This window comes from Nymphalis io, chromosome 1 (genome assembly GCF_905147045.1).
Source record: "Nymphalis io chromosome 1, ilAglIoxx1.1, whole genome shotgun sequence".
In the NCBI taxonomy this organism is placed as follows: domain Eukaryota; kingdom Metazoa; phylum Arthropoda; class Insecta; order Lepidoptera; family Nymphalidae; genus Nymphalis; species Nymphalis io.
In genome coordinates, this window is record NC_065888.1 from 11,514,912 (window position 1) to 11,527,294 (window position 12,383).

At 38.1% G+C, this 12,383-nt stretch overlaps 2 protein-coding genes across 7 annotated transcripts in view; one reads left to right on the forward strand and one right to left on the reverse strand.

Annotated features, from left to right (window-relative positions):
- The window catches only part of LOC126772352 (solute carrier family 12 member 6), a 337,172-nt gene that overhangs the window by 89,011 nt on the left and 235,778 nt on the right, over window positions 1–12,383 (reverse strand). The gene's annotated exons all lie outside the window — the stretch shown is intronic.
- On the forward strand, window positions 10,520–12,324 carry LOC126772667 (trypsin, alkaline A-like). Its single transcript, XM_050493113.1, has 4 exons — window positions 10,520–10,572; window positions 10,862–11,030; window positions 11,167–11,428; window positions 12,028–12,324. The coding sequence occupies exons 1-4, from the start codon at window positions 10,527–10,529 to the stop codon at window positions 12,322–12,324; spliced, it is 774 nt and encodes a 257-aa protein (XP_050349070.1). The 5' UTR covers window positions 10,520–10,526.

A 12,383-nucleotide genomic window follows, 5' to 3' on the forward strand; every position in this document is an offset into this window, starting at 1 on the left:
ATTTATAAAATCTTCGGATAAGCTATTGGGATTTGGTCAGTACCAGTTATTCTTTGGGCATATGAAGATAAGCACATGCTGTTGTGGGTTATTTTTTTATTTGTACTTGTGACTGTAATAAATGGTCTTTCATTTTATCAATACCTTTAAAAGAACTTCGTTCCTGACGGAGATCCACCGACCACACAATTTTTAACATGGCTAATTGCGAGTAACCAAAACCAAAACCATATATTTTTTTTATTTTTGTCTGTCTGTTTGTCCGGGTTAATCTTTGAAACGGCTAAAAATTACAAATAGAAATAACTGAATTAGAAGTCAATCGAGGTTTCGTTCGTTTTTATTCAATCAAAATCGGTTGAGTCTATCTTACAGTTATAAAAAATTAAAGTTCACGTATGTATTTTTGTTGTTAAAATTTATGTTGCGGCCATTAGCCCATAGATAGTTGTGCTGAATATGTCAGTTTCTGAATTGCGGTTGCATATTAGAAATGCTAATGCATTTCGATGAACTTTGCGTTGTCATTATACTGTAGTCATTTCGTCTGATTGTTCTGATTTTTTTCATTAAGTTCATTATCAAAATTTACATTGATAATATTAATTTTACTATGTGGCTTTAGATTGCAATTATTAACTAGGCTGTAATTTTTTTCTATTAGTATTAACTTCTTACGTAATATTTTTGTTTAGAATTTTATAGAATGCAACTTTTAACTTTTATGGTTACCTTTTTATTAATTTTAGGGTTTTATAGAGTTTGCATTAAATTGTTTACTTTTATCCTTATTCATAGTTTCATTAGATAAGAAGGGTTTTATTTTTTTTATACTGGCTAAATCCGTTTAGTCCAAAAAAAGTTATAACTAGGTTCCTAAAGTTTACGTAAATTCATGCATATAATACAAGGTAGGTAAAACTGCGGTACACAATTAGTTAAAAAAATGGATTATCTTCGTATATTGAACAATATAAGTCGTCGCGTCTTTATCACGAATTATGAATTGCTTTGGTCATCGATTAATAAAGTGGGAATACGAAAATAGCAACTTCGTCATTCACCATTCACAATCTTATCTAAATTTAAATCCTATCATCGTTAGCAGGCCTTGAATATTATATTTTAGGCTTATGTTTCGATAAAGTAAGTAACAATTAAACGACCAATCGATTGAAAAGACTAAGACAAATAATTAATTTAGGTAATTACACAAAAATAAAAACCAAAAATAAATGTTGCCAGCTCTCGAAGCTTGGATGAGACGACTGACTTACACAGGTAATGACCGGTCACGGTTGTTTTGGAGTATATATATGTAAGATTGGACGTGAAGCGACGACGGTGTGCCACCACTTGGCGTGGAGCAGGATACTGCATACGTTGGAGGCAAACACCGCGTGGAGCGTAGAAAGGAGTGTCCTGCCGAGCCATGAGCGGAGCACAGTATGGGAGGGGCCGCGGATACGTTATATAAACATGATATCGCAACCTCTCCGATCCGTGCCGAGGGCGAAAAAAAACCTATTCTTCATTCATCTGACATGCATCCGCATTCGGTAAAATGTACTCTTAAATACTGAACCTTTTAAGTTTCGATTAATCATTGCTTGAAATAGCCTACTTTAGTAAAATAAAAGTAATAACGAATGAAATAATTTAAGTTATTTTCGTTTTTTTTTATTAAACTAGCAAAATCAACGCTAGCGTGAAATCCAGTTTGTGACAAAAATCCTTACAAATTTTATATTTTAACGTACATAATGCCTATTTTAATTTTACATATAAAATATTTAAATTATTAGGTTACAGCGGTAGTTTTAAATAAAAAGAATAGTTTTTTTTGGTTTTGGTAACTGAAAAATATAAATACTATGAAAAGTTATTTTGTAGTAATTTTAGAATAATTTTTATAATACTTCAGTTTTTATGCATATTATTAACTATTTATTATTTTTTGAAGATGCCTGGACAAACAGACAAATAAAAAAATATATTGTTTTGGATTTGGTAACTCGCAAATATTAATATTAACTTGAAAAAAACTCAGGTATTTAGAAATCACAGTCAGACACTACAATTTCATTTATTTCTATAAATTTATAAAATACGAATAATGCAAAACAAGTGTGGCGTTATTACTTGTTGTGGATAAAATACTTTTTATGGAATTAAATAATCAGTTATTAACTACTGTATCATATATGTATGTACATTACTCATTATCTGGTTAATACATTTATTATTTAAAAAATACCATTTTATTCCTTTAAAATTATCTTCATAGAATGATGTCATGTATCGTTGTTGATGTTTTTATTTGAAATTACTTGACTTTTATTTTAAATTACTTAAATTGACTACTAAAAATAGCAATAATAGTGTGCAAAGTTGTAACCGGAGTATTAAAAAAATAATTGATTCATTGAAATAATTTAAATATATATTTTTTAATTTATTTATTTAAATAAAATACTTAAAATAGCCGTAATATTATCTATCTTTATATTGTTCGAGCTTTAAATAAATTGTAGTTACTTTTTTTTCATGATTTCTAATATAATAATGGCATAATGTGTACTTTGAAGATACGCATGTAGGACATTTTTTTGCATTGTTGTGACCGGGAGTTATGACTTAAATAGGTGATCAGTTTTCTATATAGATGCATTATATATTAAAATCTAAAACGATTTTCAAGCTCAATGGTATTAATGGCTTTAATGGTATACTCGTCAATAAATATTGCACATCAACCATTGAAAAGAGACAATCGAATAATTTTGGCTTCGTAGAGTGTTATCTCTGTCGCACGAAACACTAACAGCCCAGTATCTATTAGGAGTTGTTAAAACAATTATGAGTTTCTGTGTTATTGAACAAAATACACCAATTTATTCTATAGATTATGGAAAAATAAAACAAAAAGATCATTTTTGTATCATGTTGATGTACTTTTTTTTAAGTTACATACTTTTTCCAAGCTTCAGCCACGATCATGTTTACTTTTTCAGTCAATAATTTTTACTGTAGTTAAATTCATATCCACGTTTCTAGTGGCTGCATAGCCTTTCAGTTAAAACCATATATTTTCAATTGAATTAAAATCCGGATGATATGGTGGCAATCGCGACACAGTATACACATGTTCATCAAGTACCGTGTTCACGGAAAACTGTTAACCTCTCCTTGTGATGATAAATAAAATCTATCAAATGTTCTACCGCTAAACAGCAGTACTTGGTATTGTTGTGTTCCGGTTTGAAGGGTGAGTGAGCCAGTGTAATTACAGGTACAGGGGAATTAACATCTTAGTTCCCAAGGTTGGTGGCGCATTGGTGATGTAAGCGATGGTTAACATTTCTTACAACGCCATTGTCTATGGGCGTTGGTGTCCACTTACCATCAGGCCCAGATGCTCGTCCGCCTTCCTATTCTATAAAAAAAAACTGGAGTCTCGTGGCGGAATGAAAAAGTCTTGAATTGAGCGGGGGGGGGGGGGCTTAGGATTGTTGTCTTTCAACAAATTTGTTGTGATTCGTGATGTGGTTTGTGATGTGTTCTATTCTGGTTATACACAGCGCACACTGCTTTGGTGATAACTAGAACAAAACAACACACTAAAAATGCCATCGTACAACTTTAAATTATTGAAAGGTGGGGGTTATCCGTGCAGAGACGGAAAAAGAATACATTTCACTGCCCCTCTCTTTCCCATGGGTGTCGTAAGAGGCGACTAAGGGATATCTGAGCGACCATCTGCTCATCTGGTGGTAGGATGCTAACATCCGCCTGGCTTGTTACCACCGTACGCATGGTGAAAAACTCGTGAAGTGGCTTGCAGCCGCGTTTTGAGGTCAGCCAGCGTACAGCCAGTGCCCGAGCGAGTATTGCCGCGATGGGTGTTGGTCCAGTGGAGACGGCTGTTGAACCAATGCCAGGGGAAACTGTATTGACCTGCCGGACAGGGAGACCTGAAGAAACGGCTGTTCCGCTGGCCGCCCGTGGCATAGTACAGGGGCCAGAGCGTGCCTAACCAGCTCGCGAGGCTGCCACACCAGGCCATACATAATCTCGGGGTGGACCGTCGTGCCGGTTGGTGACCGGAATGTGGGGTCCTGGCGGCCACTTCCGGGAGGTTCGGGGGCCCTTCCGTCCGGCGGATCAGTATATTTTCCCTTTTGGCAACCATTTGGGAAAACACGCCTCCATACTTTGCCCATCCCTATCGTGGCAATACGTCGCTCGCTTCACGTCTCTTTTCCTTATTTTTCCAAATGGTAGCGCAACTCAGAAATAACGGTCGTTCAGCGGTGCACATCCCCACCATACCCACGCTGTTTGAGGTCGAGTTCTCTAACATCCGAGAACTCCACGCTAACCTCAATGCTGTCCACCACCATCTCGAGACAGCACGGCCAGCAATGTTGTTTCTCACGGAGACGCAAATACGCCGCCCTGCCGACACCAGCTACCTTAACTATCCCGGCTACATGCTTGAAGAATCTTTTAAAGCGAAAGCCGGAGTATGCTTGTTCGTCAGGGCGGATGTTTGTTGTCACCGATTGCGCTGCTTGGAGGACCTCTCCTTCTCCATGTTGGTGGTACGTGTGGACCTGGTTCGTCAGAGTCGAGTCTACGTGTGCCTCTACAGATCCCATAATGGTGACTTGGAGACAAGCCGATTATTTGACCATCTTAATCGGGTGGCAAATGCTGCGCAAGAGCAGTTTCCTAACGCGGAATTGGTGTTTTTGGGGGATTTTAATGCTCACCATGAGTCATGGTTGAAATCCCTCAAAACTGACCATGCTGGAAGAACTACTCATGCTTTTACTCTCACACACTACTTCATCCAACTGGTTGATCAGCCCACCAGGATCCCAGACATTGATGGGCAAGCGCCTTCTCTACTGGATCTTCTGCTGACTTCTCTCCCGGTGGAATATCAGGTTGTGGTTCAAGCTCCACTTGGTTCTTCGGATCAAGGCCTTATATCTACCAAAGTGCCACAGGCCAAGCTGCCGCCATCAGCGGTATGCAAACGTCGCGTTTGGCACTATAAGTCGGCAGATTGGAACGGTATGCGCGATTACTATGCGTCAGTCCCTTGGAAGGAACGTTGCTTCAGTGGGAATGACCCGACAGCTGGTGCCGCTGCTGTTGCTGATGAGATCATGTTAGGAATGGAATACTACATTCCTAGCTCAGATCTCATCAATAGGGGTACGCGTAACCGTTGGTTCACTCGTGAATGTGCCTGAAATGAAATCTAAGCAGGCGGCATATCGCGCGTGGATCAACGGCTGCATTAGCGGGGCATCTAACATTGACTTACTGAAAGCAAACTACAATAAAAATTCCAAGTCCTGTAGGAAGGCATACACAAGAGCGGATGCACAGCGCATTGTACAGATTGGTCATGATCTTATTTCGCATCCTAGGGGCTCCCGTAGCTTCTGGCGTCTGTGCAAAACAATTTCTGCCAACCTTCGCTGCCACCGCTCAGAAATCCGGACGGATCGCTAGCTCACTGTCCGCAGGAGAAAGCCGACCTCCTGGCTAAACTCTTTGCCGACAACTCTGTGATCGATGATTGTAGTGCGCAGCCACCTTCATGTGGCCACACGATGCCTGACATCAAAATCAGGCAACGTGATGTGCGTGCGGAGCTGCAATCACTTGATATACGGAAAGCTAGCGGTCCCGATGGAATACCAGCCATTGTGCTGAAGAAGTGCGCGGTGGAGCTGTCTCCTGTGTTAACGCGCCTGTTCCAACTTTCTCTCTCTTCGGGTTGTGTACCGGAGGCTTGGAGAAGAGGTAATGTGCAAGCGGTTCCTAAAAAAGGGGATCGGTCTGACCCGGCAAATTATCGACCAATAGCTATCACCTCAGTACTTTGTAAGGTGATGGAACGGATTCTAAACAACCAACTGATCCATTACCTAGAAGATCACTGTCTAATTAATGATCGTCAGTACGGGTTTCGACCAAAACGGTCCACAGGTGATCTTCTAGCGTACGTAACACACCTCTGGGGTGAACCTATCGACAAGCATGGAGAATCGTTGGCTGTCAGCCTTGATATCTCCAAGGCTTTCGACAGGGTCTGGCACAGAAGTCTTCTCTCCAAGCTACCGGCATATGGTCTGCCTGCTCATCTATGCACCTGGATTGCCAGCTTCCTACAAAAGCGTAGCCTTCGTGTTTTAGTAGATGGTTGCGCTTCACAATTCTATGTAGTGAATGCTGGCGTCCCCCAGGGATCTGTGCTATCTCCCACACTCTTTCTTTTGCATATCAATGATATGCACTCTCTTGGGAACATACATTGCTATGCAGATGATAGTACAGTGCATGATGGATACCACGGGCGCCCAGTGGCTGGGCGGGCGGAAACTGAGGAGAGGCGGGAGAATCTTGTCATTGAACTCGATAGGACGTTAGAGCTCATCGCCAAATGGGGTTTTGATAATCTTGTTGAGTTTAATGCCAAGAAAACACAGGTATGCGCTCTCACGAAAAAGTCACCATTTTACCCTCATCCCTCCCTCTGTGGTACACCGCTGATGACACAAAGCAAAATCGCCATGCTGGGGATGGACGTTCGCTGCGACCTTAGTCCAAGGGATTACATCGAGGCTATTATAAAAACAGCTTCACGGAAACTCGGAGTTCTGAACAAGGTGCGGCGTTTTTTCACGCCACAACAACTGTGCCTGTTATACAAAACACAGGTACGGTCTTGCGTTGAATATTGCTCGCACCTTTGGGATGGCTCCGCTAAGTACCTACTGGAGGCCTTGGACCGGTTGCAGCGACGTGCAGTACGCATTATTGGCGACGTAAAGGTCACAAACACCCTTGAACCTTTACAATTGCGTCGCGAGACAGCAGCACTGAGCGCTTTCTATCGACTGTATCACGGCGAGTGCTCTGAGGAATTATTCTCTTTAATTCCTGCTTCCCCCTTCCTTCTTAAGTCCACGCGAGCTGGTTCTCGATTTCACCGCCTAACTGTGACATCAATTCCATCGCGCACAAAGAAATTTGGCAACTCCTTCTTTGTCGCACTACCAAAAAATGGAATTCCCTACCAGCTCACGTGTTTTCCTCCTCTTACAACCCGGGTTCCTTCAAACGAGGTGTGAAGAGGCATCTTGCGGGCCGGCAAGGCGGGGACGGCTACTACAGAACATTCTTCCCGACTGTACTGGACGTCGTCGCTTTTGGACTCTACTACCACTTACCGTCAGGTAGAGTAGAGTCATTTGCCATCCCGGGGCATGTATAAAAAAAAAAAAAGTTTTACAACTCTATATTACAGACAACGTTCTACTAAGCTGAAATTAGCCGATTGTCTCTTTTCAAGGGTAGATGTGCAATATTTATTGACGGTTGTGGATTCTTTTATTACGACTTCTCACACCTTTTGAGAAACAATGAAATTATGATTCTGCCACAACCAGCAGCAGTTTGGGCAAAATTTTAATCTAAGTAAAATAAAACATAACGAGGCACACATAGTAGGGCGCGTCTTCGTAGATTGAACTAACTATGTATTTTATATGCCACTGGCAAGCTGTTTAATTTATATTAATTTGAAGTACTCTAAAATCTAAAGAAAAAATTGTCAGGTCGTCAAATACCCTAGATTTCTAAATATCAGTACGTGCGATAATTCTATCACCTGTTTTATTAATTGTGTTACCGTGCATTATCGGGGTCTGATCAATTTTAACCAGCAGCTATTCTCCAGGTAAACTATGCAGGATATGCTATAGTCAACAAGTATGTACTGTTCTTCCGATTAAACTGCAAATCTAACACGACCGGAAAGAGTTCAGTCGCAGCAACAAAGACTTAACATTCTTTCCAAGGCATAAGAATATAAACATATGCAATTCTAAGTTTCGGGCTGCCACTGGGAACTATAAGTTTATAAGTTAGTCACTGGTGGTATATAGTTAGTTTACTGGTGGTAGGGCTTTGTGCGAGCTCGTCTGGGTAGGTACCACCCACTCATCAGATATTCTACCGCAAAACAGCAATACTTGATATTGTTGTGTTCCGGTTTGAAGGGTGAGTGAGCCAGTGTAATTACAGGCACAAGGGACATAAAATCTTAGTTCCCAAGGTTGGTGGCGCATTGGCTATAAGCGATGGTTGACATTTCTTACAATGCCAATGTCTAAGGGCGTTTGGTGACCACTTACCATCAGGTGGCCCATATGCTCATCCACCTTCCTATTCTATAAAAAAAAAACTACGAGTCAATACGAGGCAGCATAAGAAGCAAGAATAACTAGTTTTATAAAATAATTAAATAAATTATGATTCAATTAAAATTTAATATAAATTTACATTTTAATGTACAAATTTTTCCTTAATTTCCTTGTTGGATTTCGTCTTCATATCTAAATGAAGATTATGAGTTAATTCTTTTTACTAGATTAAGTAATCCACGTAAAACCAGATCTTAATGTTTTGATAAAATTTGTGCTTTTTTTCATTATTTTATTAACAAAATTTCCAAGCGCCGGAGGCAAACTAAGGGAGCTTATAAAATTAAAGTACCAGCCCGTAAATACCTGGGCAAAATCAACTCATCTTAAAAAGATTTGGAGTTTTTTCAATTACGCTGCTCCAATGCACGTTGTTGGACACATATGACACAGTTTTTTTTTTCGACATATGCAACCCGCATCATTTTAGCAAAGATTTTACGCTTTTATGTTTTTGATCAGATATAACTCTTGAAGATATAATATAGTTTGTAAGCAATATTTTATTTTTAACTTTTATTTGAATGAAAGTGTGTAACCATACAAAATCAAATAAAAGTAATATATAATAGTAATTTTGCTTAATTCTTGATTGTGCAAGCTTTATATAAAAGCCAGTGCAAAAATATGTCTCATCTATTCTTAAGTATGATTCGAGTGCTTTATTTATAGCATCATATTGCTGCTATGTCTCATACGTTCTCATAAACGTAATTTTAATTTTTTCCCGCTACGAGCAAAAACGAGATGAATATTAATACAAGAACATAATAATATCTTCTAGATCAGATTTGACGCCAAAGTACCAATGGTAGTTTCAGGCTGTTAATATTAAAATCAAACGGAAGTCCAGGATAGAAACTAATTTGATAATTATCACTCACTGTCACTATCGATAACATACTTCGATTGATGTTCTTTATATTCCACACACTCGATATGGAAGTGAGTCATAAATATTGTATTATGTTGACCAAATGGGAATAAAAGATAGTCTATATTAAGATGGTGATATATTGAATTATATACGCCTTTAAGATACGCGTATAAGCTGCAGTATCAGTAAAAAGTCGACAGTAGAAAACCAGTAGTCACAGAATTAGTATAATTGGTAAAAACTGGGAAAAGTGTCATAGATGTCACTGTATATCAGTGACACACATATACGCATAAATATAAACGTATACTATATTTACTCACACGATATATTAGCATCAAATAGCAATACTTTGTTTTGTTGTGTTACGGTATGAAGGGTTAGTGAGCTCAAGGTACAAAGGACATATCATCTGATAGGAATGGTTAATATTTCTTGCATCGCCAATGTCTATGAGCGGTGATGATTACTTGCCGTCAGGAAATCCATATACACGTGAACTTACAGACTTAATAAATATAAATAAATGCTATACACACATACATAGTAATATCTAATTCGAGCTAATTGGCATATAAATTGTTAAGATAGAATATTTTTACCCAAAGCTTAAATATGCCGAGGTTGTGCTTAAAACTTAAGGTTGGGTCGATTAAAAGTGATTGAATTGTTTTGTTGAAAAATTCTCTGTCGTCTGGAATTTGACAATGCTTCTACTGTCCTGCTTGGGAATGCACGTAAAGTCGGCACTTGAACCCTTTCTGGTCATGTCGAAAACACAAAAACAGAAAACAAGTTACAGCCACTATTAATAAAAACTCACCCTTTTTTACAGCAATGTAGATGGCGGTAGATATTCAAAATAAATATTTTGATCGTATAGTTTTTTCTTCTAAATAATACTGTTTTACAATTATTTTATAAAATTTATACAAAGAATAGACTAAAAATAATTTGCAAGACAGAAGCCTAGGCTAATTGTTTAGAGAAAGGTGAGTTTTGTTAGGTCATTAGTTATAGACTAGTAAATATCTTATCGACCAATAACTAACAAATAAAGATTAACGATAATAAGTGGTTATAAAAAATATGTCCGGCTTCGCCACTATTAATAGAAAATTATATTTTTTACATTACTGCAGTTGAGTTGGTTAGTTCAATGTAAAATTAGACACATGAACGTTAGTTTCAAATTCCCTATCTGTTCCGAATGATTAATCTAAGATTTGAAATCCTGAGGATTAAGTATTATCTGTGGGCTTAAATAACCGATAGATAATCTTATTAACGTATCAATTGTCGAACATATAAAAGACTCATCATACAGGAAAGTTGTCACAACAGTTGTCTAAACAGAAAGAATGCGTGCTTTCATTATATTGGCCCTCGGCCTGGCGGTGGCTGCTGGTAAGTCAATTATATGTGTTACGTAACTAAATCCCTATACTAATTGAAGGAGCATAATTGTGATTGTTTTTTCGATGAAGTGATGAGCTTTTGTAAACATGAGATATTTAGTTAATCGTAGGACATTTATTAGCTTCTGGGAATTCTTTAATTTAACGTGATAAAAATACACTGTACCTCTATGTATCCATGTTATAATACAAGAGAGACAAAAACTTTTAATTCGTTCAGCGCAATACTAACACGTTGAAAAGATTAGTTCTATTATTTATGTGACTTTATTTTTCAGCCGGTCCTACATCTCAGAGGATTGTTGGGGGATCTGTGACATCGATCGGTCAGTACCCTCATGCTGTCGCTATGCTTCTTTCACCAACCGGATCTGGATCATTCTGGCAGGCTTGTGGTGGTGCTATTTTAAATAACAGAGCTATCGCCACTGCTGCTCACTGTTTCATGTAAGTGAACTCTTTTTTAAAAACTAATATATTTTATAAATTAATACTAGCGATTTAGTCTAAATATAGTATTGTTGCATTTTGTGTAAAAAACATAACATTCTGTCCAGACGTTAAATAACAATATTCGTTTCAGTCATCATCCTTCCGCTACCCAATGGCGTCTACGCGTTGGCTCTACAAACGCTAACAGCGGTGGTATTGTCCATACCACCAATAGAATCATTATTCATCCCAACTACCATAGACCAACCGCAGACAGTGACGTTGCAGTCGTAAGAATCAATGGCGTGTTTGATTTTAACAACAACAACGTTCGTAATGGGCGCTTCGCTAGCTCCAATTACAACTTAGGCGATAATCAGGCAGTGTGGGCCATCGGATGGGGATTTACTAGTGTAAGTTTCAAATTTCGAAAACGTGGCGTAATTTTCAAGATTGCTACTACGCAGGACATGCTTTTACATTATCTAATGGATGATTTGACATTATCTAATGGAGCTGCAATCTGATACAGCAGAGAGTTTGAACAAATATTATTTAGATAGTTGACAGAAAAACCAAATGCGTCACTGGTCCGACTGGGACCATTGAGGCATTCGGAAGTGTTCTTGCTGTCTGAGCATTTTATAAAATGTTACGTGCACATATGTTGGCTTGAAGTATATTCAATTTGTTTTTTATTTTATTTAGTATCTTAAATGTTATATTATTTGCATATATAATTACGTTAGCTCATACGATCTTGCACGTAAGCTGGCACACAGTAATTCTTATTATTAATGTTTATCAACTATTTTTACACTACTACACACCTATACCATCTTATAAAAATACATACTACTATAGAAATAAAAGTTTGGTATTGTAGTTAATAAATGACACTGTTTACTCGCTTAAGTAATTTTTTTTCATTTATTCAATTTTCGTTTTATTTATTTTTATTTGTGTGCAAGGAGTACAAAAAATCAATATTTTATGACAAAATATTTTTCAGTATGGAGGTCGACCTTCTGAACAGCTTCGCCACGTTCAAGTTTTCACTATTAACCAAGCTGTCTGCAGAAGCCGTTACGCTGAGTTAGGTCGCGCTATTACTGACAACATGTTGTGCTCCGGTGTGCTCGATGTCGGCGGCCGCGACCAATGCCAGGGAGACTCTGGCGGTCCTCTGATGTACAATGGCATTATCGTCGGTATTTGCTCTTGGGGAGAAAGATGTGCCTTGGCTCGCTACCCTGGTGTCAACGTTCGTGTATCCCGTTTTATTACTTGGATGCAAAACAATGTATAATTTGTAATTAAAGATTGAAATAAAATATGAATTATCTTTGAATATATTTTTTTATTATA